Source organism: Myodes glareolus, chromosome 19, assembly GCF_982192425.1.
Source record: "Myodes glareolus chromosome 19, mMyoGla1.1, whole genome shotgun sequence".
Lineage (NCBI taxonomy): Eukaryota > Metazoa > Chordata > Mammalia > Rodentia > Cricetidae > Myodes > Myodes glareolus.
The window spans coordinates 44,442,977-44,470,511 of record NC_142044.1 but is presented as its reverse complement, the minus strand read 5'-3'; the positions used below and the strand labels follow the sequence as shown (position 1 = coordinate 44,470,511).

Here is a 27,535-nt window from a genome sequence, read left to right as displayed (position 1 = left end):
TAGCTGTTCCGAAAGGGAGTGAACAGAAAGGGGTAGTCATTCTAGCCACCCATCTCTCTTCTCCCTTATTGACTATGCAAATTGGGCAACATTAAGTTGCAGGTGTTTATACCCTTTGCTCCAGGAGCACTGTTACTAGAGATATCACTAGGGATTTAGTATGAGGAAGCCCAGAGGTGGGTGACAATAGAAAAACATTCCCCCTCTACCAGTTTATAACAGCAAACAGGAGAGGCGGCACTCCAAACATCCCTCAGCAGGGCTAACTACTTCTGCAGAACAAGATGCCCAAAACCTCTAAGTTTAAAAAAAAAAAATCAAGAGGTAAACCAAGGTTTGAGGCAGAATCAACTACACACAGGGGATTATAATACTATGTTAATGTGCAGGAAGCTTCCAAGGAACTATATACTAAACTGCCGACTGAGAGGAAGTTACAGGCAGCGTGGTTTTCTTTCTTTCTTGAGATAAGGTTTGCTATGGTGCCCAGACTAGCCTTGGACTTCTAGGCACAAGTGATCCTCCTGCTTCAACCTCCAAAGTAGATGGTTCAACAAGGTATGCCACAGCCCCTAGCTTCTGGAGACAATTACAATGGAGCTGTTTTCCTGATCCTCAAGTGCCAAATGTGTGCTTAACTCAAACAGGCTGAATCCTTTTTAAAAGTAGCTGTAGTTTAGCATTAGCAACAGCTGAAGCTAAGTGGGCCTTCAGAGTGACAAGATGACCCTGTGTCAGCAGAGACCCATGTGTTTTTCTGAAAGCCTGAACCCTCCTGGGTCTCCTGTCAGATCGTATGCTTCTGTGTACTATCCCCTCAGGGAGTACCTGGTCCAGAACAGGAGTTAGGTAGGATTTGCTGAACAAATCAACCAATGGATGTCTAATTTATGGTCATAAATACAGTGGAGAGTTTCCTTGAGTTCTCTGTCCTGTAAACTACAATGGTCCACTTGAGACAATGAATCGTGTTACCACACAGCATGTTCTTGGTTTGTTCTCAGCATATCACCTCATTACCGACTGGCAACAACAAGCTGAGATAAGACAATTCCATTTTCAACATATCTAATGCGTTCAGTTATCTATGCAAAGTAAAGTGCTGAGTAAAATGTGCCTGTCTCTGCTAGAGCAAGAGAAAGGATGAGGTCAGCAGATGCTACACGGACTAGCTGATAATGGGTTGGGAATCAACCAGCTGGGAACATCAAGCTGGCACCTTGCCAGACAAATGGGCCATGCTTCCTAACTTCAGTTCCCACCTTGCATCTGACCTGAGCTCTTTGCAGAGGGCTCCTGGCTTTTATTTCTGGGTTTATGGTACCAAGAGCAACAAAAGGTGCCACCCAATAGTTTTTGGGTGAATTAAAGAGACAAGAGATGGAAAACACGAATCCCACATACAGCTGTCTACGTCTATGAACTGAAACTTTTACTTTAGTGCACCAGAATGTCCCCAGAGGGCTTACGCCTGAAAACCTCAGCAAGGGGGACATCTTGATGTGTTTTCTTCATTGCTCTAAGTATTCGTGGAAGAGCAAGTGAAAACCAACCCCTAAGTGGTGCAGCACATACTGCCTTTTAGCTCCAGGCTGGGAAGGTGCTCAGCAGAAACATTACAGCTGGAGATGAACTGTGCCCACAGACTGTCTGAATACTTGGTCCTCAGCTGGTGGCACTGTTTTGGAAGTGGTGCAACTTTGAACATGGAGCCTACTTAGCAGATACAGAGATATAAAGGTAACTTTAAGGGTTGTAGGCTGGTCCTGCTTCTGGTTTATCCCTGATTTCTCCTCCCTGTCATGGACCACACCCTTCCTAAAATAAATCCTTTCTTTAGGTTGCTTTACCACAGTGATGGGGAAAGAAACTAATACAGGAATCGCAGGATACTCACAGCCAAAAAGCCCAGCTTGCCTCCACATCGGGTCTTGAGTCCCATGGCGGCTGTCAGATGGATCTCAATAAGTGTGCTTGGTGAGATCTTCTCCTCAGCACACTCGGCGAGGTTCACAGCACACAGAGCCATATGTACATCTGAACAGGTGGATCCTGCGGGAAGCTTCCCTAGGGCAGGCAGAGACAGACACTAGTGTTGACAGAATCTGCAAACCACAAGTCTCTTTGCCCCTTTAGCCTAGGGCTTTATTCGTCAACTGTCATCTACAGGCTCGGGGATTTGAACACTTGGTTCCCACTTGGTGGTGCTGTTTGGGGAGGTTACTGGGGGGTCTTTGAGGGCTAAAGCACAGCTCCAGACCCAGTGCTCCACCTGTGGCTGAAAACCCCCTCTGGCTACTCTCCAAATTGTGAATCAAGGTAAACGACTCCTCCCATTTCTACCACAGTGGTGAGCACAGTAACTAATCCAGGAGGTGCCAGGGGAAAGAAGTAACCCCAGATGACATGCAGGCTCAGCAAGTTACTAGCTATGTGCTAGTCTACCTCTCAAACCGACAGGGACACGGCTCTGGTTCCGTGACAATGTTGTTAGGATTGCTGACCACTGGACAGAACTCAGAGGTGTGTGGTACAACATTTTCCAAGGCGGTGGCAATGGCATGGCCACATTCTGTTGACAAAGGTCTGAATTTCCAAATATTTCCAAATAGATTTTATTTTTATCACCCTTCTCCCATATGTGTCAAAGGAAGGAAAAATATAAACTGAACAATGCCAGTCACATGTGTTGGATTAGTAGGTAGGAGACCTACACTATGAAATCAGAGGACAAAGTACCCCTGGTATAGGCCAAAGGACCCATTATGGCTGTCCTGAAGCTTTTACATAGTTACAGTTTCTTGCTTTGATCCTCAGATGGAAGCTGGGAGGTGACAAAGGACTAGCAGTCTTCTGATCTCAGGGCCTTAAGGGTCAGGGAGCAACCAGGCCCTCTTAACCTCATTAGCTGAGGGTTCTTTTCACCCAGCTGCCTTTTTGCTATCAACATGGGGAGCTCTTCGTCCCCAAGTTCCTTCTGTACTAGTGTGGGCTATCTGTTTTCCCTCGATGCTCTAAGCTTTCTCTTTCAGGGAGGGGCCAGAACCCAGCATGAACACCATGCTGTGGGCACCCTATCCCTAGAGAGCCCCATGGGTCCTGGGGTCGAGACTGTTAAATGAATGTGGACATGAGTGGTGGGACATGTTCCAGCTGGAACTCCAGACCCTAGCAGCTCAGTCTCGGAGACCAGGTTGTGGAGTCTGTCCTTAGGGCACTGTGAGGGCAGGGAAAAAAGAAACCAGTAGGAAAGGTCTGAAGATAGGGATTTTCTATTAAAGTTGACACCACCACCTCATCTCCTGGTCCTTTCTCCATCCTAGATGACTAGGCCTGCTTCCAATCAAAGCCACAAGGAATGTTCCATATCTCAGGACCATAGCCTATAGGTATTTCTGACTGCATCTACTGCTAGAAGGCACAGCAGCAGCAAACTTCTCTTTTTTAACCATTCCTGTCCTCACCTTGACCTGCTTACCTGCCAAACCTCTTGATTCTCCTGACCTTTGATTGTTGTCTCTCTCAGGCAGTGTCTTTTTCTGCTTATTTTTAAGGTTAGGGATACAGGGCATCACCATGTACCCCTGGCTGACCAGGACTTCCTTATGTAGACCAGGCTGGCCTCTAACTCAAGAGACCCACCTGCCTCTGCTTCCTGAGTGCTGGGATTAGAGGATGTGCCACCACGCCCAGCTAGGCAGTGTCTGTCTTGACTACACTGCTCCATCTGTTCTTTGGTGATATATTTTAGATGCCCCTGGTTCTCACTCTCCCCTGAAGGACCTGAGCCCATTATCTGGACTGCAGATCCCATAGGTCCAATGCCTACTGAATATTTCTCCTCCGTGTCTCATAGGCAGGTGTCCAAAACGGTGCATCACATCCTTTCTTGGAAAACAACTTTCCTCGTTCCCTTTAGCCACCAGTAGTACCACTGCTCAACCAAACTCCTGAGCAGGAAGCCATCCTAAGCAGCACTTTTGTTTCTCAAAACATTTATTGATATTTTATGTGTGCATGTGTGTGGGCACATGTGTATAAGTCAGAGCACAACTTGAGGGAGTTAATTTTCTCCTGTCATGGGAGTCAATAGGATTGAATTCAGGATGTTATGCTTGATGGCAAGTGCCTTTATCAATTGGGCCACCTTGCTGACCATTTATTTATTTATTTATTCATTCATTTATTTATTTATAGACAGCGCCTCAGGGAGCACAAGCTGGCCAAGGATGATCTTGAACTCCTGAGCCTCCCTAGTGCGGGGATTATAGGTGTGGGTCTCCTGGTCAGGCTGAAGAATCTAGAAGTGTCACTGTGAATGATATCTGTCCTAGAAATGGCAAACAAAAAATGGGCTAGAGAGGGGGCTCGGTGGTTAAGAGTACTGGCTGATCTTCTAGAGGACTGGAGTTGGACTCTCTGCACCCACATAGCAGCTCACAACCATATGTACCTCCAGTTCCAGGGGATCTGACGCCCTCTTCTGGCCTCACAAAGCACTGCCCACATATGGTACACATCTATATACATAAAATCAATAAATTAAAAAAGAAAGACAGAAATGGTAAACTATAGCTATAGCATTGTGTAACACAGCTGATGGCTGGATTACAGCCAAGTAAAAGTGGCTTCCATCAAGGTGGAACTCTGGCAAAGCAAGCTAAGGAAGAGAGGTGTGCAACCGGGCAGCATGCCAGGCAGCAATTCAGTTCTTACCTGTGATATGCAGCTGGTGCAGCCTGTGATAGGCCAGGGCTGCATCTCTCGCACTGCTCTTAGCTTCGTCCTCAAAGCCAGCTGCAGTGGCTGGGGTAGCCCGCCAGCGCTGGAAGACTTTTTTGAGTATCCAGCGTACCAGGCGCAGCTTCTGCAGGCTGTATCGGATCACATTCCAGGAGAGGCTGCAGGCCAAGTCCAAGCGGGAGGTAGGTAATGCCCGGCCCAAAACTGATAAGCAGGTTTGAAGATTGGCAGCAGCAGCCGCAAAATCACCCTATAAAGCAGCAAGTAGTAACAATGGTCACTGGTCTTTGGCCGTGCCCTTTTGGTTTTCAGACACTTACATTTTACCAACCTTGTTATCAGAATAAAGCATGTTTGTTATCGGAATAAAACACAGTTTCCATTAAAGAAACTCTGAAAAATTTTGGAAAGCTACAAAAACATAAAAAGAAGTCACCTGTAACCTCACCCCCCAACAAAGAATCCCCACAGACATTCTGATGAACTTCCTGACCTTTTTACTAAATGAAATAGGACTGTGTTCTGTCTTTGAATGAATGTTGGCAGTTTCCAGCAACTTCAAAACAGCAACTTTTTGGTTTTCTTTTTTGAGACAGGGTTTCTTGTGTAGTTCTGGCTGTCCTGGAACCTACTCTGTAGACCTGGTTGGTCTAGAACACAGAGATCCACCTGCCTCTGCCTCCTGAGTGTGAGGACCAAAGGCATGCGCCACCACTGCCCGGCTACCACAGCAGCTTTTATAAAGAAGGTAGAAACTAGATTTTAGATAAATTACATGCTTAGGTTCTGGAAATTTGTTTAGCCCCACCTCAGAGTTGCTCACTCACAGCTTTGGAATTGTTGCCTACGATTCTGTGGCCTGGAGAAGATCAAGAAGCACAGCTTTAAGGACAACTCACAGCTAAATTGCTAAAATTGCTAAACTACCCCAATTTGGGATCTCTGCCAAGCTGAGGGTCCCCAAATGAGTCTATGGCACCTTGCTGATTCTGGTAACTGAGAGAGGTTATCAATGGCTATGAGAAGCTCTTTCCCTAGAAGACTTACTGTTTTCCAGAATTATCTTTGGTTTTGTTCCCTTTGTCTCAATCAGTCCAGCTCTCCCTAAAAATTCTTCCCTAGCAAGAATGCAGCCTCCCACTCAGGGAAGCTGACTTGTATTGGCCCTGCAGCCTGCCTCCTGGTCACTGCTCAAATACAAAGGCTTCTGAGTTCTCCAAATAACCTCGAAAAAGCCCTTAATGACTTCCAGCTTCTTCCATCTTTGAGTTAACAGTTATTACTTACTTTACATCTCAAAATACTTATTCACGTCTACCTTTCTGAAGCGTTAAATTCCAGGTTTTTATCTCTTATTGCGCCTATTCTAAGAACTTCCTAAATTGTTTCTGTACCGTTCATGTTTCCTTTCCCCAATCTATCCTTAACATAGTCACCAGAATGGCATCATGAAACACCCTTATGACAGTCCTGTGAACACTCCCAGCATCACGTCTGTGTTTTAGGACCCAGGGCTGTGGGCAGACTCCAATGGACTACAACTGAGGTGTGACAGCCTGTCAAAGGGAGAGTAAACACTGGCTCACTGTTGTTCAGGACTGTTCTCTGTCACATGACTCCCAAAGTGTGCATGTTTGACTCCTTCAGGGTCATAAGATGCCACAGACTCCTTCCCATAACTTCTCCTTATACTGATTCCAAATAAAAACCATCAGCTAATTTTCCTGCTCAAAAATCTTCCCTGAGCCCTGATTCATCAGTGAACTGGAGAGACTGCGCATAGTTAAGAGCACTTGATGCTCTTCCAGAGGACCAAAGTCTGGCTCCCAGCATCCACGCCAGGAAGGCTCACAGTTACCTACAACCCCAGCTCTAGGGATTCTGACATCCTTCTCTGGCTCTGTGGGTACCTGTACTCATGTGCATTCCTGTATACCTTTACACAGATACACACACATAAATAAAAATAAGTCTAAAAAAATAGACTGAACTCAGTTACAAGTCAAAGTCAGAACTCGGCAAAGGTGGACCAGTACACCCCCAGTCTTCACTGCCATCTCTCTTTGATAGATCCTGCACTTTCGACACACATATCCTCTATTTGTCAGAGTTGAACGTGAATGTCCCCCTCCCCCCCAAAGGCTCATGTGGTCCAGCACTTGGTCCCCAGATGGTAGTAATACTTTAGAAGGTTGTGGAACCTTCAGGACTAAGGCCTGGCTGACAGAAGCGGGGTGCTAGTGGCAGATCTTGCAAGTGATCTCCATTTATAGTTCCTGATGACTGATGAGTTCTCTGCTTCCTCATCTGCCGAGATGTCAGGATACCATATCACAAGCTCCTGCCCCGTGATCACCAGTCTTCCCCAGGAGGGATTGAAACTATGAGCACAAACACACTTCTCCCTTAAATTGCTTCTGTTAGGTACTTGGTTACAAGCAGAAAGTGACTAATACATTGCTCATTGCACTACCAGCTTAAAAGGTCCGGCCATGCCTGCTTGCCTGTCCTTAGTGAGCACAGTACTACCTATACCGAGTCTCACAGCATAGTATGCCATACCACAGATAAGGCTCATCTAGTGTCCACAGCATGACCTATGCACAGGTGCACCATCCACCACTGCCTTGGGCCTGTTATAGGTCACCCCAGCACTGGCCACCGGACTTCATACAACAAAATGCACTGAGTTCTTGTTTCAGCATAGAGGAAGGTGAAGAAAGGTGGATGACAGAACTCACTTTGGCAAGGTCTAGGTCCGCCTGCTTCCGGTGTCTCCAGAAGGTGACTGAGGAGCGTGAGTGTGGGCGGATCACTGGCTCCCCGTGGACCAACAGCTTCACAAAGACGCTCAAGACAATCACACCATTTACCAGCCACAGGAGGAGGGTCGGCATCATCCAGTCAAACCAGCCCCCAGAACCTAAAGAGGGGCAGCTCAGCTGAGACTACCAGGCAGACCCCTTGTGAAACAGCAAGGCTCCTGACAGACTCCAAAAGTGTGAGGACAAAGAGCCTTCTGCATCATTTTCAGAAGAAAATAGTAGACAATTGTACAGTCTCAAGAAAAATCTTTATATCCCCTGGCACCATGGAACTGAGTGCCACAAAAACCTCAGTTTAAGAACATTAGGACATCAAACTCACACCTGACATAATGCCACACAGTCCCTCAAACAGACACTTCCCCCATCTCTCCCAATCCCTCTCCACGGTAACTGTAACAAAGCAGGTTCTAGATTTGCTTTGCTTGTCCCAACTAAACTAAAGCTTGACTTGCATAACTTAGGTCAGCCCCTGCTGGAAGCAAGCAGGTGAGAGGTCCAACCCCATTTTGATTAGGTGATACACCATGCAGTTTTACACAGGGTCCTTTCACCACAGCAGTCCGTCTAACCCAGGCAGCATCAGGGAACCCACCTACCTGACTCCAATGACAGTACACTGCGGCCAGAGCCTGAGTACGGGTGCTGCTCAGCATCGTGGGCTCCTCCCCACTGAAGCAAGGAAGTCAAGGGGTTAAAGGAGAGGCCCAAGAAGGTGAGGACACACAGCAGAATTCGAGATCGGTCCACCATGCCTAGTGCCACAGGAGGAGAGTCTGGTTCATCCTTGACCTTCAAAACAGCAACACAAGTTTAGCATGATTACCATCTGTATTCATGCAGTACTTTGTGGGGCCCCCCAGAAGTCACAGACATTTGATATCTGGTTCCCAGTTGGTGGCTTAGGGTAGGAGTATGAGGAAAAGTCTTGCTGGAGAAGTATGTTACCACTTGGAGAGGGTTTGAGATTTCATAATGCTCACACCATACCCAGTGTGCTCTCTCTGCCTTCTGCTTGTAGATCAGGGTGTGAGCTCTCAGCAGTTCCTGCCACCATGCCTTTCTTTGCTCTGCCATCATGGACTCTAACCCTCTCTTTCAATAAGTCACCTTGGTCATGGTGTTTTGTCACATCAAGAGAAAAGTACCTAAAACACTATTTTTATCCATACACCAAGAAACAGACTGTGGGTTTTAAATTCAAAACCATTAAGCCAGAGAGGAAAAAAGCCAGAAGGAAACTAAGAAGACCACAATTCAAACTATTGCTCAAACAGTGGAATCTTTTTATTGCTGACTGAGTATATCCCACAGAACAAAAGTAAGGAGCACAGGGTCTCACAATGTATATCGCTGGCTGGCCCAGAACTCTCTGTGTAGACCAGGATGAGCCTTGAACTCACAGACCTGCCTGTCACTGCCTCCCAAGTACCAGGTCTTCTTACAAAATGGACCTCTACAACAACAGAGGGCATACTGGGGTTGAAGACATGGAGATCAAGGAGCATTCCAATGACTACAGAGAGGACAGGGGCTTTGTTATTTTTTGTTTTTGAGATAGGTTTGCCACTGTGCAGAGTACATGAGCAACAATGTTGGGGCTAAAAAACAAACTAGAAGTCCTGGAGAGAGAATTACAAATTCGGCCCACCACATCTGGGTTTTTAACACAGGTTCTGTATCTCAGGTGCTCAATGTTGCATGCCTAGCACTATTTCACTGTGTTCACACCACACCTCAATAAATGATGGAAACCATGCTTTACAGTAAAGAGTGTAATTTTTTAGGGGGAGGTTTGCTTTTGTTCATGGATTCAAAGGTTTTAGTTCCTCACACTAGGGACAGCTGTGGTGGCAGAGCTGAGCAGCTCGTCTCACCTCGGTGGTGAGGGAAAACACAGAAAAGGAGAGAATGCTGAAGCTGAGCTTGCTTACTAAAACTAGAATGTAGCCAGGTGGTAGTGGCGCACACCTTTCACACCTTTAATCTCAGCACTTGGGAGACAGAGGCAGGCAGATCTCTGTGAGTTCAAGGCCAGCCTGATCTGTAGGGCAAGTTCTAGGACAGGCTCCAAAGCTACAGAGAAATCCTGTCTTGAAAAAACAAAAACTGAAATGTGCTTTTTGTGTCTCTTTGATTTTACAGACAAAACTGGAATCACAGGCCCTAGGGAACTGACAAGGGGTGAGGAAGGGGACTGGAGCCAAGATTTTCCCTAGTCCTGACACACACATTCAAAATTTTATGTTATAAGGACTACTTTTGCTGAACGAAATCATATTTACAAAAATGTTTCAAAAGAATGCTGGGTCAGCCTGATCTACATGGAGAACATAGAGAGTTCCAGGCAATCAGCTAGGACTGCATAGTGAGATCAAATCTTAAAAAAAAGAAAGAAAGAAAGAAAGGAAGGAAGGAAGGAAGGAAGGAAGGAAGGAAGGAAGGAAGGAAGGAAGGAAGGAAGGAAGGAAAACAGAATGCTTATTTAGTATGCACAAAGTCCTGGCTATGGCTCCTTAGCAGCTCCTACACTGAAGGCACTGGCAATGCCTATAATCACAGTACTTGGTAGAGGGACAAGAAAATGGGGTGAGGGGGGTTAAGGCCATCCTAGTTTCATAGCAACTTCTAGGCCAGTTAGAGCAACATGACAACCTTCAAACAAACACAACTATACGCTTTTGGAGTTAAGAATGCCAATGTCAAGAGGCAGTATAGGATCCAGTCTCCCAAGGTCCCAAGAAAGTCATTAAGCTTAGGGCCTTTTCTAACTAATTCGACAAAACTTCAATTGCCATGGGCTTTTCGTTGTTCAGGGACCATTTAAGAGCCCTGGGTTGGCGGAATGTTATCTGTTAGATTGCAAATTGTAGTTGTTCTGGGAAGAGCAGCCAGAGGCGGCCTCACTCTAAACTAGCAGAACAGCCTCAGAAAGTGGTCTTGCCAGGCCCATTATGGGCCAAGGAAGTAATGGAGCATATCCAGCAACTCCCAGAGCCCACCGCCTGACAGCTGCTCATTCAAGATCTGGACTCATTCCTCTCTGTCGGGGCTTTCTGTAAGACCTGTTAAATCTGAGCGTCTGTGTCATCCAGAGGCAGCTTAGCTTGTTCCTTTTTGGATTTTTTTGTTTGTTTTTGAGATGGTCTTGCTGCCGTCTCAAGATCTTCCTGCCTCAGCCTCCCTTGGGCTGAGGCATTGGGATTAGGCATGCATGGCAACACTTGGCAGTTTTCGCCCCTTAAATGTAGCTAATATCACAGAATTCCTGGTCCTCTCCACTGATCCAGTCACCTCTCTGCAGCCACTGTTGCCTTAGGGAAAATGAGGGATTTTGAGGGTACTCATACCTTTGCATCATCCAGCAGAGGACTTCCTGGCTCAGAGTCAATGGAATAGGGGGAGAAGCCTGCCTGGGACCCTGAGTCAGAGGCCGGGGGAGACATCAGAAGGACATTCTGATTAAAGTCATCAATCTTCAAGTCCACGTCATTGTCCACCAGACTGCCTAAGTCAATGCCTTTCAGGAGCTCTGCAAAGAAAACCCCCGTAGAAAACAATTCATTTCTACAAAATCCCACATGGATGGGGCCTCATACACATCTGAGTCCTCCGTTATGCCCATCACAGGACTTCTCCAAACAACTGTGAGGTTTGATTTGATAGGCCTTTCCCAACAGGCAGACTTACTGTTTTTCTGATTTGCCAATTTCAACACCATATTCTCCTGACGCAGCTTGTGATTGACCTGTTGCAAATATTTGATGTAATCAATGGCCTTCCTCAGAACGCCAGACTTGTGCATCTGGAAAGGAAGAGAAAAGCAGCGCATGCTGGAGCCAGGAGAGCAGAGCCAGAGTTCACGAGTGAGAGCACAGCTGGGGGTGTCAAATGCTAGCTAACTGGGACAAAACTCACCCTAACTCTGAAACTCTTTTTTTCTTTCTAACTCACTTTGGTGTCCATTCAGTTTAAGCCTGCATCGTCCCTAACTCCCATGACAAAAACAGAGGCAACAATGAGGCATGAATCTACCTTCTTCTTGGCACTTACCTTGGCATCTGTTCCCATGACCAAGTCCTTCAATTCTATGATTTTGTCGTTGATAGAGGATCGATAGCGCTTTTCAATGATATTATGTGTTGTCCGCCTCTCTCCTTCTTTGGGGGGCTCTAGCTGCTTTACACCCCCAGGTACTTGCTTAATAGGAACTTTTTCTTGTCCCATCATTACAGGCATTGTGGTCAGAATGGTCCCATTGCTGCCCACCAGGGTCTAGAACAAGAGCAGAGTTATCCTGTTAGTTTAAATAAAGTAACCTCATAACAAAAAGTTGCTTATTCCTGTATATGGGATGTCAGCTGGAAATGCTCCGTATAGTCTGATACCCCCTGGGCTAATGAGGATAGGTCCCTAAAAACTTTAAGACTTCATCAGGAGTTCCTTGGCTCCTCTCTTGCCCTCAGAGTCACTGTCAGTAAGCTGTACCACCCAAAGATCAGTTCAGATTTAACTTCTGATCTAGGGGGTGACAGAAAAAAAAACTATGGTTTTGCTGTCAAACTGTCAACCACCTCTGAATAAAAGCGTATGAACTTCATTGAACTACATTAACTGGACCAAAAGAACACTTACTCTGAGTATGTGACACATTTCTTCTCTTCTCAATGATAAGTAAATTCCCATACTTCTTTCTACTGTTTGGCCATCAGAGATTACAAGGGTAAAACTCACACTTCCATTCAGAGTTGTTTTCTTAACTAATCAGATCAACCACAGAAGCTCCTATCCCTCATTTCTACTTTTCCCTGTTCCCATGTTTACTAATTTTTGTTCTAATTTTCTTCGATAAATGGCTTCAAATCCTAATGGTCAGTAAAAAGACAAAACCACGCTCTACTTTATTAAAATTAGAAATAATTCACTGGGCTGGTCGTAACTGCTCACACCTTTAATCCCACCACTTGGGAGGAGATGCAGATTCCAAACCATCCAGGGCTACTCAGTGACACACTATCTAAAAAGTCAGCTAGGTAAGGAGGCAAACGCCTTTAAACTCCAGCCCTCAGAAGCTTAGGCAGGAAGATTTTGAGTTTGAGGCAAACCTGAGGTCTATATTGAGAGATCCTATATAAAAATAAACAAAATAAACAAAACAAAAAATTTATACATAACAAATACCATTTTTAGAAGTTTGATGAAGTTTTACATGAATACAACATGCAGTACCCAAGTCAAGACAAAAACCTTCACCTTAGGATGTCCCCTCTCTTCCTCTGGGAATGAATGTTTCCTTTGTCCTGCCCTATAGCCTTTCTGTGACAATAACCACAGCCATGTTTCCTCTCTTGAGCTTTTTACTAATGGAATCACCAGTGTAGATTTCTGAGACAGGCTTCTTTTGCTATCATTCTGAGGATTAACCAGATGCATCAATACTCCCCTTTCTTATTGTTGGCAACAGTTTCATTTTAGGGGTGTACTGTGAGTTATTTATTATTCCAGGAATGGACACTGGATGTTTCCAGTTCTTCACAATTTTTGTTCTGGGATCCCAGAACTGAAGGATGGTACTTTCCTTGTCTTGACACCTCTCCCTGTCTGGTGACCGCAGAAGTCAAACCTCTATGGCAACAATAGTACCTAGGAGATGACGGCTCTGTGTGGAGCTGTTGCCCAGCTATAGGGTTCATATGGTGGTCTTTTCCACCCCCTTGCAAGTTCCCAAGATTAATAACACACTCTGGCAATATTTCTTCAAGGGAAAAAGCAAAACTAAAAGTGGAGTGATATTTACAATCTGATATATTCTATAAAAGCTCCCAATGTCTACTTAGCAGGTTTAAAAAGCTTGGACAAGCAGTAGAAGGCGAATGCAACTCTTACTGGTACTTGAAGGGCAGCCGTCTGGAGTGGGGTGGTGAGGGCAGTGAGGGCTGGGTTCTGGACTGCAGCCATAACAGGGCTGCCATCTGTTTTCAGTGTGGTCAAAACAAGGGAATCTGTCTTAATGATCTGAGGCTGAACAAGGACCTAGAAGGAGGACAAAAAGTAGCATTATTTTTCGTATTTTTTTTTTCATTTGGTTCTTGTTACACAGACTCATCAGAAAAGAGTAAGAAAACATTTTCACAGAACTGAAAACAAACAAAAAAGGAAATCCCCTACAGACAATTCCCAAAGTTGGCTATATTGTACAGCTTGCATCCCCTGTTGAAGGGACAGCTGAAGAGTTTAAAGGCTTCAGACTTGCTAGTCTGAACAGAACAAGGAAGTCTCACAAAGTACAGCTGAGAGAACCAGGATAGCCAGGAACATGGCAAGAACTAAAAGTGATAAACCTAGGTTTTGTTTGTTTTTTTCAATAAATTAATTTGTGGCCAGCGGGATAGCTCCATGGTAAAGGTGCCTGTCACCAAAGCTCAATGACCTGACTTTGACCCCCAGAACTCACGAGGTGGGAAGAGAGAACTGCTGTGGAACTCCTTCAGCCAATAGCCTTTAAGAGACCCATCCACTTTGGGCATGGTCTCACGTACTATAAATATAGAAGGAAAGCATGTGTGCAGGTTTCTGGGCTGCTGGATTCAGCTCCAGGTCCCAGCACACGCAGAGGACTGTTGTGGAACTCTTTTGTATGCCATCAAAGAACCAACTCCTGCAAATTGTCCTCTCACCTTCACACGTGTGCACATACACATAAATATTTCAAAACGTAATAAAAAGACTCATCTGTTAGTAAGAAAACAGCTCATATACTGTATTGCATATAGCCTGTTTTTGTATGTGTGAAGTGAATGCACATGTACGCGCAGATACGCACATCTATCTGAGAGTACAGGCGGGCCACAAGAGGACACCAGCTCTCTCTGTCTTACTGTCTTGCAGGTTCTTAGTGAACTAAAAGCTTCCATTTTGGCTATCACCCTTTCAGTGGGCTCTCAGGATAGCCGCTCTCAAACCCCTTCCCAAAGCTTGGTTTACAGGCACAAGCATCCATGCTGGTGTACTAAGGATTCAAACACAGTACTTGATGGATGTGGCTGTGGTGGTAGTGACACTTGCCTTTAATCCCAGCACTTGAGAGATGGAGGCAGGTGGATCTCTATGAGTTTGAGGCCAGCCTGGTCTACAGAATGAGTTCTAGGACAGCCAGAGCTACACAAAGAGAACTGTCTCAAACCAAATATACAAACAAAAGTCAAACAGGTCTTAATGTTTACAAGAACAAGCAATCTTACCTACTAAGTCATCTCCATAGCCCCCTAAAACATGCTTTTTTTCATTACAAAAATAACACCCCCCCCCCAGACACACTTAGTATCCACTGTAGAATACGGAAAACAAAGTTATCTGAGATACTAGTTTTACAGGTATGGAGAGGGTTGGGGTGGGAGTGGGGGGTCACAACTCAGGTGCAGAAGTCAAGGAAGCTTTTAAGAGTTGGTTCTTCCACTATGTAGGTCCTGAGGACTGAACTCAGGTTTTTAGGCTTGGTAACAGATTCCAACGTCCACTGAGTCACTTCATGAGCCCTCCCTCCAGTTTAGACCCATCATATGTGTCAACACCATACAGTCACTATCCCCACCTTCCCCAAGAATGCCAGAGGGTATCTACAGGTGGGGCTCACTCTCTGCTATACTCACAGGTATATCCTGTTCAGGTTCCCTTCTTAGCCCTTCCAGCTGTTGTGTATACATTCTTGATGACCCTTCTTAGCATGCCAGAGTTTCTACCAAAGAATAGCTCAGAGTCATCCCCAGTTCCTCCTTGAATCCTTTCCAAGCTACCTACCGGGACCTGCTGCACCTGGGGTGCAGCAACTGTCTGCACTGTGGCTGGTGCAAGGGTCTGCAGTGTGCCATTGGCTGTCTGTGTCAACACCCGCTGGGCCTGTACAGTCTGCACCTGCTGCTGGATCGTGACTGGCTGTACCTGCGGGGATGTCACCAGGCTCTGGACTTGAGGCTGCAGGACTTTGGGGAAGAGAAGAAAAAGTTACATGGATAAGAAATGCACCGTGTCTCTGTAGCTGCAGTATAACTTGAGGATGGAGTGTCTCATCATGACTTCAACTCCCCACCTGCTGCTGAAGAGGATGTGCACAGCCATTTACAAGCTGGTTTAGAGAATAGGAACATCCCGTGAGGGCTGCATCAATTTCTGATAGAATGAGTACAAATTGTTTTATTACTCTGGATACTGGAGTGAAAGTAAGGGAAGCTACTTGGCAAATGGTTGCACCCGCAATGGAGTTAATAGACGTTGAGAACCAACAACCCCCCAGAGTCTCATTGCCTCCTATCCTTTCTAAATGGGAAATCTGCTTTGGGACTATAGTCTCTGCTTTCTGCTATACTGCCTCCTCCAAAGTCTCAAACCCACCAGAAAACTACGTGTGTCTTCAAACTGAGAGAATCCTGAGCCCACCCAGAGATCCCCACTGTCACTGGAGATAGCACACCCCAGAAAGAGCAAGTGTTTCAGTCACTCACTCGCTCAACATATACTGAGAGCCTGCCGTGAGGTCTGCTATTCAGAGAAGCAGCACCTATTTGAAAAATGGTATTTGTCTCCACAGTGCTTGTTTAGGAATTATTTGCTGAGGGAACTGTTCTTGTCTGTGGATGCCCAGATCTGATGGCTAACGTTTCAGACCTAATTTTATTTAGGACTCCACCTCTAGTTACCAGGATAAGCCTGCATCTACCATGTTTGCTGGACTCTGAAGTAGGTCTAAATTGGCATTAAGGTCTTTGAGGAAAGAGACACATTCCCGTACCATTCTGCCTATGTTCAGAAACTTGTCCAGATAGACCACACTGAAATACTCTATCATGCTCAGATGGTAGATCTACAGTGTCTACACACTGGCACAGGGGCTGTGGAACCAACTGATGACTCTGTCTGACCCCTGAGTCACCTTGAAAGCTGGTTGCTGCATTCTGGTATATCAGAGGCTGCTGGATGATCCTTGTCTGCGGAGCAGTGCTGAATGTTGGTGTGATCATTACCGTCTGCTGCTGAAGCGGAGTTGAAGGCTGGGGCTGGGGCTGGGGTCTGGGCTGGAGAACAGGGGTTGCCCTTGGTGGGGTAGGAGAGACTTTGACCTGTAGGGCTGGAGCCTGAGGGGAGGCAGCTGAGGGGGAGAAGGTAGGTAATGGGACCTGGCTGAACGCCCGCTGTATTGCAGGATCTGTGGTTCCACCACTGCTGCCTCTGCCATTGCTGTTGCTGCCACCGTTGCTTCCGCTGCCACTGCTGCCACTGCCACTACCTCCAGGGAAGGAGCTACATAGCTGCTCTGAAAACAAATCAGGAAACTCTCCCACTTGATTGCTGACGAACTGTAGCATTTCTGTGAACAAAGAAAAGGAGCAATTTTATCGCTACCCAAAATATATACTTTTTAGGTTTGTCTTTTGAGACAGGGTCTTGCTAAGTAGACTTGGATGGTCTGGTAATCAAAACAATCCCCTTGTTGGGCAGTGGTGGCACACGCCTTTAATCCCAACACTCGAGAGGCAGAGGCAGGTGGATCTCCATGAGTTCGAGGCCAGCCTGGTCTACAGAGTGAGCTCCAGGGCAGGCTCCAAAGCTACAGAGAAACCTTGTATCAAAAAAAAAACCACACACACACACACACAAAAACCCCAAACAACAACAAAAAAAACCAACCAACCAAACAAACAAACAAAACCCCACAATCCCCGTTTCAGTCCTCAAACTCTGGGATTACAGACAGGTGCACTACAGTAGGCTGATGAAACATAAGCACCTTTACTTGTTTGTTTTTTTTTTTAATGACTCCTATGGATTTGTATGTAATTTGTAGGCAGAGAGGAGTAATTTTATTGCTCAGAGCTCTTGACTAACAGCTGAATTGAGAGTCCTTTATGTGATTCAGGTTATTAACTACTTAGTGATTTCTTTTGAGGTGCAGGAAATGAACTCAGAGCCTGGTGCACACTAGACAAGTGTTCTGTCACTAGGTTCCATCCTCAGTTCCCCAAATATTAACTTTTTAAATTTGATTAAGAAATTGATGCATTCAAGTTGGGAGTGGCACTCTGCAGTTATATAAATGTACAAAGCTCTGGGCTCTGTTCTGGATACCACAAGCAACGTTAACACAAAACAAGAAAATATAGGGAATGAAAATCTACTGTCACACCTTTAATTCCAGCACTTGGGAGGCAGAGACAGGCGGATCTCTGAGTTTGAGGCCAACCTGGTCCACAGAGCAAGTTCCAGGAGAGCCAGGGTACACAGAAAAATTCTGTCTGAAAGGGAAAGAAAGAAAAAAGGAAGGAAGGAAGGAAGGAAGGAAGGAAGGAAGGAAGGAAGGAAGGAAGGAAGGAAGGAAAGAAAGAGAAAAAGAGAAAAGAGAAGAAAAGAGAGAAGAGAGGAGGAGAGAGAGAGGAAGGAAGGAAGGAAGGAAGGAAGGAAGGAAGGAAGGAAGGAAGGAAGGAAGGAAGGAAGGAAGGAAGGAATCTTTTCTGAGATAAGGTCTTGCTACATAGCCTTGGCTGGTCTAGAATTTGCTTCAATCCTCTTGCCTCTGTCACCTGAGTGCGAGATTACAGGTGCAAACTGAAATGACCTTTCTAAGACGAAAGTAGAAATGGATCAGGATGGGTCTACATAACCCACACCCTAAAAAAGAGGGTGGGTGGCTGTCACTGTCATAAAACTTTGGAGTACAGTCACCTTGGCCATGAAGCATCCTCCAGCCTCAGCAATGCTTCTGGTGGCAGGGCTTGAGCTATTGGGGCTGTAGCTGTACCAGAACTCTACCACTTTCATCCTCAATAGACAAGCTCTGGTCATTGTTCCAACCAAGGCACATGTCTGGGTGGTCACTGGTAGCCTAGGAACCTCAAGGTACATGCCTGTAATTCCTACACCCAGGAGGCAGAGGCAAGAGGTTCAGCTCATGAGTTTGAAGCAGTGAAATTGTCAAGAATTTTTAGGGGAAGAAAGGATCATATATAAAGTCCTGGAAATAACTAGAACATGGTAACAGTGACTGTCAGTACACAGCCAGGTTCAGATCCAGTTTTCTGCCATACTATTTCATTCACTTATGGTATCACAGAGCCCTGCCTGAAGGCCAAGGCACAGCAGTTGGTCCTGCACCAGATCCCATGCTTTTCAGGGCCCTTCTGGACTTCTGGACTTTCTGGGAAAGAAGTCAGTAGGGCCAAGAAGATGTGTGCACTTGGAAACCATGCTCTCCTTTCTAGATCAGATTCCAAGTGACTATAACCCCTGAATCCCTGACCCTCAAAGTCTCAAGCCTGCAAAGGCTTACCTAAACTCTACTTACTCCATGACCCACTTGGTTCTCACGGCTGCTTCTTGTTCTTAGGGTTGTTCCTTACTAGATGCCTGGAGCTTCAGTTTTGGCCTACTTATTTTCAGATTTTCACTGTGCATTTCTTTCTTTTTCTAATATCTAATGTGTACCTATGAAGTTAGTGATTGTGGTCACCGCAGAGATTTTCAAGTGGTCGAGAACCGCTCTCTCCAAATTTTCTTGGCCACTGAACAAAAACACCATAACTAAAACAGCTACCATGCCTGGCAAGACGACTCAGTGGGGAAAAACACTTGCCACCCACCCTGCCAACCTGAGTTGGATTCTGTGAAAGAAAGAACTAATTCTCACAAGACATGCTCTGACTTCCACACATGTCACAGTGTGTACTCACACACAAAACAATAATGCACATAATAATGCAAATAATAATAATCATAATACAAAACCAGTCACCCAGACAGGAAAGCACCATCTCCATTCATTGCCCCAAATCCCTACCAACAAGTCCTTTTCAAGTCTTTAAAGGACGGAGGGGCCTTTGGGGAGATGTCTGAGGTAGGAGAGTCATATGTGGGACATGTTAGCATGTTACTGGAGATTCCTAGTACGGTCCAAATTGAGCAACTGGAGCTTAGCATTTCAATTGCAGCACTGAAAGGATTCAGTCAGCTTAACCATGACGCATAACTGTTCAATCATGCTAAATTCCCACAGTGTTTACTAGTGAACACCTCATCATTCTGCTCCGCCATCACTAGCCTGTTGGATGTGGGTGGGAGAAACATGCAGAAGACACAGATATTCCAACTCTGTCAACTAAGGCCAATTCCTTATACACAATTTAACTAGGAGCCATCCTTAATCTCAGAACAAAATATGAACCAAATATAAATCCAATGCTCAAGCATTCCAAGCCTAACATGAGATTATAGAAACTTTAAGAAAATCAAGAGATGGCGCAGGGGTAAAGCCATTGTGAAGCCTGATGACATGAGTTTGACCCCTGGAAATCCGTATGCTAGAGGAAAAGAACCAAGAAAGATATTCTCTGGCCCCCACATGTGTGCTGTGCAGCACATGCCCACCTTTCCCCCATACAAAAAAAAAAATCAATAAATGTAAACATGAAAGTTAACAGCTAGTAATCCAAAGAGGCAACTGTATGGTTTCCATTGCATTCTTCCCCAGAGGGTTTGGGATTTTATTAAATGGAGTTTTCTATTAAAAAAAAATCATCAAGAGAAACCTAGCAATTTGTTGAGTCTTTGACAATTCCCATAAAGCCAACATGAAATAGCAATCTGATGGAGGGACACAGGCTTTGATGCTATGTGGGTCTGGGTCTCGGGAAAATAGCTCGAGAAGCTGTGAAGACAAATTAGTTCTCTATACTGTTTCCTCACCACAGAAGGCTGTCTGGGAAACACGCACTTGATTCTTTGCTCTGAGGAGTAATAAGACAATTTGTGCAAAGTGCTTACAAGGGGCAGGCCCTTATGAAGCCCCTCGTTAGTGGCACCCTTCGAACACCCACTACACAGGCACTTGTGCCCACTTGGTTTTCCATCAAGTGCTCTCCAAAACACTTTGCTTGGTGGATATGTAGGCTGGTGTGCAAAGGTCACAAGGTTTTAGTTGACAAAGCAGGTTAAGAGTATATAGGCAGATGGAACTGAACTGCCTGATTTTTTTCTTAAAGTAAAACCCCTTTTAACTCTCACATGAGAGCTCCAGTGATGCCATCTCCAGACAGCTGGGGAGCAGGCCCCAACAAAGTAGTAAGAAAAGATGAGTGCTTATGGGAAAGAGCGCCATACAGAGACACCAGGAGGGACCCCAGAGAGCTAAGGTATAAGCTCCAGGAAGGAACAGTCATGCTCTTTAGCTCCACGCTCCACTGTGTGGGAGCATCGTAATGTCTCTTTACTATTTCCTGCTCCACGCTTTGTGTCAGGCAATTATATGGGCTCTCATTTCCATAGAGAGCCATGAGACCTGGAAAGGGAGGCCTGGGAAAAGGTTTTATGAAGCTGTGAAAATGAAGTTTGTGTTCCAGTTGCAGTTCACAGAGCACAGGGGCAAAAAGGCTTCCCAGAAGTGGACCAGCATACTCAAGCTTACCTCACTCTCTTCCACACCATATTCCCAAGCTTAGCTGTCTCTGAAATTTAGAGGTAAGTTGCTTGGGGCACCAAGAGACTACATTTGGGTTCTGTCTCTTTAAGAACAAGGAAACAAAACTAGAGGCATTGTTTAGCACCCATGCATTTCAGGGAGTCTCAAGCTTAAAAGAGACACAAAGTCCATTGCTTTAGGGAGTTTATGACCTAGAAGCAACATAAATTATCTTGGTTGGCTTAGCCACACAGCATCTAGTACACATACAATAACCTGAAATATGATCAGATCAAATTTTTATTATTTCATTTTATGCATATAGGTATTTGCCTGCATATATATCTGCCCAGCAAGTGTAAAAACATCATGCCCAAGGAGGCCAGAAGAGGGTGTCAGATGTCCTGAACTGGCCTTGCAGATGGTTGTGAGCTGGTATGTGTGCGGGGGGTAGCTGGGAATTGAACCTGGGTCCTCTGGAAGGGCAGCCAGGGCCTTCAACCACTGAGCCATGCCCCTGATTAGATTAATTTTGATTAGGAATAAATCCAAAGCTCCCAGATGGGGTGGCAACGTCTTAATCCTTTAGTTATCTAGCCCTGGGAGGTGAGGGAAGAACCAGAAATCATTATTCTTTGTTTCTTGTGGGGGTGGGGTAGGAAGAAGTGTTACACCAGGCTCTTTTTTAAAAAGACTTTTATTTATTATGTATAGAGTGTTCTGTCTGCATGTATGCCTGCAGGCCAGAAGAGGGTGCCAGATCTTACTAGAGTAGTAGAACTTACTACATCTTACTACAGAAGGTTGTGAACTACCGTGTGGTTGCTAGGAATTGAACTCAGGACCTCTGGAAGAGCAGGCAGTGCTCTTAAGCACTGAGCCATCTTTCCAGCCAAGGCCAGAGTCTTACTACACACTTACCATATGGACTTTACCACGTAACCAAGGCTGGCTGCACTTTTCTCTTACGCTCCTCAGACCTGACATTACAGTGAGTGGCCACATGCAGCAAAGGTCAACTATTTATGTTTATTGTACAGGTATTTTACCTGAATGTGTCTGTGCACCACATGCATGCAGCGCTCACAGAGAACAGAAGAGGGCACTGGATCCCCTAGAATTATAGACAGTTATCAGTTGCCCCGTGGATGCTGGGAACTGGACAAGAGTTCTCTCTGCAAGCTCTCCAGCCCTACTACTTATTTTTAATACATACTTTACTAATTCTTTGAAACTTTCATACATTAGTCTTACATTTTATATTTACTGTGAATGTTGTGTTAAGATCATATAATCTATTTTTATTTAATTATTTTTGAATTATATTTATTTGCCTGGGGGGAAAAGGACACATGCATAGCAAAGGTAGAGGGGCAACTCTTAGGAGCCAGTTCTCTCTTCCCACTACGTGGGCTCTAGTGATGAAACTCAAGCCATCAATCAGCTTTGATGACAAATGCCTTTACCTGCCAAGACATCCTGCCAGCCCTAGACAATGTTTTAAATCGTGAAAGGAATGTATTCATTAGACAAATTTAGGAAATATACCAGACGGTGGTGGTATGTGCCTTAATCTCAACACTCGGGAGGCAGAGGTAGGTGATCTCTGAGCTTGGGATCAGCCTGGTCTACACAATGAGCTCAGGGCTACACAGAGAAACAGCCAGGGCTACACAGAGAAACCCTGTCTCAAACAACAAAAACGTGAGTTCTATAGTACTGTACTTGTAATATCAGTGCCAGAGTTTACTGACTCACATAGTGAAAACTGACAGTTACTTAAAAATCTTCAGCTTTATCAACCGAGTGGCAAGACCGCTGGCTCATCAGGTAAAGGCATTTTCCACCATAACACTGCAATCCTGAGGCTGGAGTTTGATTGCTGGAACCCACATAAAGGTAAGAAAGAACCAACCCCAAGAGTTGTCCTCTGACCTCCACACACACACCCTGTGGCATGGTCCCCCTCCCCTGACAAATCTCATACACATACAATAAATCACACACAGAGACACACAATAAAAAAAACAAGCAAGCAAACAAAAACAACAACAACAACAAAAAAACTAACAAAAGCTGAGGTCTGGAAAGATGACTCAGCAGTTAAGCTCACTTGCTGCTCCTTTCAGACAACCTGAGTTTGAATCCCAACTCTTACATTGAACAACTTAACAAATACTTGTGACACTAGCTCCTACTCCAGGGGCTCTGACACCTTCTTCTGGCCTCCATGTGTACCCACACAAATGTGACACACACAAATGAAATAAATTTTGAAAAAGATCTCTTTACAAGCATAGGGCTTATATGAAAGCGGAATCAGAGTCACAAGATTAAAAAAACATGAAAAGTTGGGCATGGTGGTACATGCCTGCAATCTTGCACTTGAAGGAGGTGGCAGAGGGAGTTCAAGGTTACCCCAAGGTCATCCATGTCATAATGTGTTGAATTAAGGGTTTCACCATGTAGCCTTGGCTGGCCTCAAACTCACAGATCACTTGTATTTGCCTCACGAGTGCTGGGATTAAAGTTGTGCACTACCATGCCCAGCTAGTTATCTTGAACTTTTAAGTGACAGATGAGTGAATTCTTTTTAATTGCCAAAGAAGCCAAAAAAGGAAATGGGGTGGGGAAATAGAGGTTCTCAAATGCTTATGTTCATAACATGCTAAAATCATGGATTCCTTTGAATATATATTGCACTAAAGTTAAAAAGGCCTGGCTCAGTGCGTAAGAGTACTCACTTTGTGCACATGAGGACCTAAATTCAAATCCCTAGCACTCACATAAAATATGGGGATGAATGTGTGTGCTTGTTACCCTAAAATTAGCAGGTAAAGGGAGATGGATTGGAGAGCTCACTGGCTTCCAGCCTAGCCCAAACAGCTGGCTCCCAGTTTAGTAAGAGGTCAATACAGGCAGACACGGACATGGCCCTGGCTTGCATATAACAGCACATTCACATGCATAAAACAGTCTCCTCCCCCCCCCCCCCCCCGCCAGAGGTGTTGTTTTCAGGCACCTCCCCAGCAGCTACCACTCCACTCCTATACCCTGCGCTGAGTTCAACCAGTCTCCTGTCCAATAGCAATCAGCTTTGAGTATCTGATTGGTAGAACCATCTTTCAAATCATATTTAAAACTTTAAAATTTTTTAATTTAATGTGCATGAGTGTTTGTCTGCAATGAGTGTATGTATGTGCACTGAAGGTGTGCCTGATGCCTAGAGAAGAGAAGGAATTGGGTCCCCTGGAATTTTAGCTAAGGACTGTTGTGAGCTGCCATGCAGGTGCTGGGAACCAGACCCAGGTCCTCCACAAAAACAGCAAGGACTGGCTTTTTTTTTTTTTTTTTTTTTTCCTGCACATGTATGCCTGATGCCCAGAAAGACCAGAAGAGGGCATCAGATACCCTGGAACTAGTTACAAATGGTTGCTGGCTGCCATGTGATGTGGGTGTAGGGAACTGAACTCAGGTCCTCTACAGAGTAGCAAGCACTCTTGACGCTGAGCCATCTCTCTAGGTTAAAATCACATTTCTTAAACATAAGCTTCAGAGCTTCCAACCACTTGCTATGATATATATTCTCTCTCTCCCTCTCTCCCTCCCTCTCTCTCTCTCTCTCTCTCTCTCTCTCTCTCTCTCTCTCTCTCTCTCTCTCTCTCTCCCCCTCCCCTCCCCCCAGACAGGATTTCTCTGTGTAGCCTGGCTGTCTTCAAACTCAGAGATCCACCTACCTCTGAAGGCATGTGCCACTTACTGCCCAGATTTTTCTTTTTTTTAAAGGTGTGTGTGTGTGCACCTTGTGTGGTGTTGCAGAGGACCAGTCAGAGTCTCTTGAGCTCAAGTAGTTACAGATAGTTGTGAACTAACTATTGTGGGTGATTGGAACTGAACTGTGGTCCTCTGGAAGAGCAGTAAGTACTTCTGAGCCATTTCTCCAGCCCCACTCTCTCCAACTCGTAAAGGTTTTACTACTCACTACTCACTCACTAGTTTCTCATCTACCCTTGAAAAACACCCACTTCCTTTTCTGCACAGCTTGGGGTTAGGCAGTCAATCTCAGGGCAATACCGTCATGTACTGACTTCTGTTTGAGATCACCTTCGTTCTTCTATATAAAAACGAGGGCCAGCAAGATGGTCCAGTGAGTAAAGAGGTGCAGCACCAAATCTGATGACCCAAGCTGACCCTTAGAATGGATACGGCAGATTGTCCTATTGTCTCCATGTGCTCATCCCCAGCAGGTTGTCCTATAGCCTTCGTGTGCTCCTCCCACATAAATAAGTAGGTAAATAACTTTTTTCAAAAAGTCATTACACTTTACCTAAAAGCAAATTTTATTTTCTAATTAGAAATAATATTTATATTTTATTTAAATGTATAGATGGTGATTACAACTGAAGTCAAATTCATTTAATATAACATGACACACACACCCTTTTTTGGTGTGGGTACTGAGAAAGGGTCTCATGCATCCCAGGCTAGTCTTGAACTCCTGACTCTCAGCCCCCACCTCCCAAGTACTAAGATTACAAGCATGTGTCACTATGCCTGGTTTCCAAAATGCCCATTTATTTACCTATTGTTTTCTTTATTTTGAGACAATGTGTCTCTGTTAATGGCTGTCCTAGAACCTGCTCTGTAGACTAGGCTGGCCTCAAACTCATAGAGATCCCCTGCCTCTGTCTCCTGATGAGTGTTGGGATTCGAGGTTTGCCTCACCATACCTGGCTTCCAAATATGACTTATATTTTGCATTTATATGAATTACAACTTGGGAGAAAGACGCACTACAGATCTGAGTGACAGTGAAGGGGAAATGAAGGTATGTCAGAAGGTGCTTAGGATATAATGCACATACTGCTTTTGGTACTGATTGAATACTGTGAATATTGGAAGTGAGAGAGATCTGGGGGTGTAGCTCAGTAAAGCCTGGGTGGGGTGTCCATCTTCAGCATCATAAAAACAACTCCCCACAAGCTAACTGAAGACCATCAACCTTAGGAAATGTGTGTAACTGACTCATTGAGGGAAACAAAGAAGAGATATTCTTGCCTAGTGGTTTGTAATTTTTTATAGGTACACCTTCCTACCCAAATCCTTAGCCTATAAAGGAGATCATCTGCTTTGACAAGCTTTCCTTCCAAAGCAGCCTCTCCTTAGCCCCTTCTGTTTTAGTAGATGACAAACCAAGGAAGATATGCATGGAATAAAAATTACCTGAGATCCTATTACATATCAACCACAAAAATAAATGCCTCCCAAGTGGCAGACTCTGGTGGTGAAAGCCGAGTAAACATGCTAGGGCTGGGCACAAAGCACAGAGACTGTAAAAAGGGGTCTGCTGCCTGAAAAGATGCTGCATTTTCATTACTGGCTCTTTACCAGCGTTTGTGCATGAGTATGTATATGTTTGGATATGTTTATTAGAATCATGTCCTTGTTTTTAACACTGGAAAACCACCTCATTAGCAATGCCACTGCTGTTCTGCTTGCAAAGCTTTGTTAGGCACGTTCACACACATTGTTATATAATTTTCAACATCACCCCACGAGGTACTTCTTTTAAGTACTGACGCGTAAGGCATTTTACATACTGCCTGGCTCTGAAGTGCTTAAATGTGGAGTTGATTGTGCCTAAGAAGACAAGTTTAAATCCAAAGAGAAGTTTTACACAGTCTCAGGCATATAAATGAGAAGAGAGAGAGAGATGGGTGGAAGCCTTTCTTGGGGAAATCTTGCTTTTTCCCTACAAACACCCAACTGCAAGTTATCCTTATAGACATATACACTGTAGTTTTCCAGAAGAACTCCCTCACTAGGACTGCCCACCTTACAGTAGCTGGATTCTAGAAAGCTTCATGGGAGTTCCCACCCGTGCAAGAATCCTATGCAGGCACTCTAGTTCGTACCTAAGGTTGTTAGGAGATATCAGACTCTTGGCACCCCATGTTTCAAGGGCTGTCCCTATGATGTTCCACTTATTCTTTGACATGTCTGCATTCTGAGTACAGCAATCTGGAAGAAATGGCTTTGGGAGGGTTAGTACGAGGAGTAGCAAAACCAGCGTATGACAGCACCCCACTGAACACTTCACATGGATTTCCTCGTGCGAGCTCTACAACACTGAGACAGGTGCTGTCATCACCCATGTCTCCGACAGGAAAACAAGGCATAGGGGTTAAGTAGCTGGGCCACTGTCACACAACCAGCAGGTAGTGGAGCTGGAACTTAAAATCAAGCTCTGGTTGCATTATCACGTGGATCGCACCAAACCAAGTCTGGTAGCAGAAGAACAGGGCAGACACTAGTGAGTGCTTCATTGATGAGTGAGCAGGGGGAACACCCAAGCTCAGGAAGGAAAGCACACATCATCATCTCAGGCCTTTCCTGTCTTTCCTAGCTCATTATCTGCCCCCACCCTAATGTTACACAGCTCTCTTTAATGCTCCTGAAACAACAGGGTAGAAGTTGAGCAAGATGCTCAAGGAACTGATCCTACACGATTCTGTGCTCTAAGAGG

At 45.1% G+C, this 27,535-nt stretch overlaps 1 protein-coding gene across 2 annotated transcripts in view; it reads right to left on the bottom strand.

Moving 5' to 3' along the window:
• Nucleotides 1-27,535, bottom strand: part of Srebf2 (sterol regulatory element binding transcription factor 2) — a 61,212-nt gene that overhangs the window by 20,093 nt on the left and 13,584 nt on the right. For both annotated transcript variants that reach the window (XM_085678466.2, XM_048445065.3), the window contains exons 2-11: nucleotides 16,495-16,929; nucleotides 15,366-15,547; nucleotides 13,455-13,601; nucleotides 11,622-11,843; nucleotides 11,259-11,373; nucleotides 10,919-11,100; nucleotides 8,168-8,360; nucleotides 7,485-7,666; nucleotides 4,717-4,993; nucleotides 1,898-2,067 (exon numbers count right to left, since the gene is read on the bottom strand). In XM_085678466.2, coding sequence (XP_085534592.1) covers nucleotides 1,898-2,067; nucleotides 4,717-4,993; nucleotides 7,485-7,666; nucleotides 8,168-8,360; nucleotides 10,919-11,100; nucleotides 11,259-11,373; nucleotides 11,622-11,843; nucleotides 13,455-13,601; nucleotides 15,366-15,547; nucleotides 16,495-16,929 — 2,105 coding nt within the window. The remainder of the gene's footprint in view (nucleotides 1-1,897; nucleotides 2,068-4,716; nucleotides 4,994-7,484; nucleotides 7,667-8,167; nucleotides 8,361-10,918; nucleotides 11,101-11,258; nucleotides 11,374-11,621; nucleotides 11,844-13,454; nucleotides 13,602-15,365; nucleotides 15,548-16,494; nucleotides 16,930-27,535) is intronic.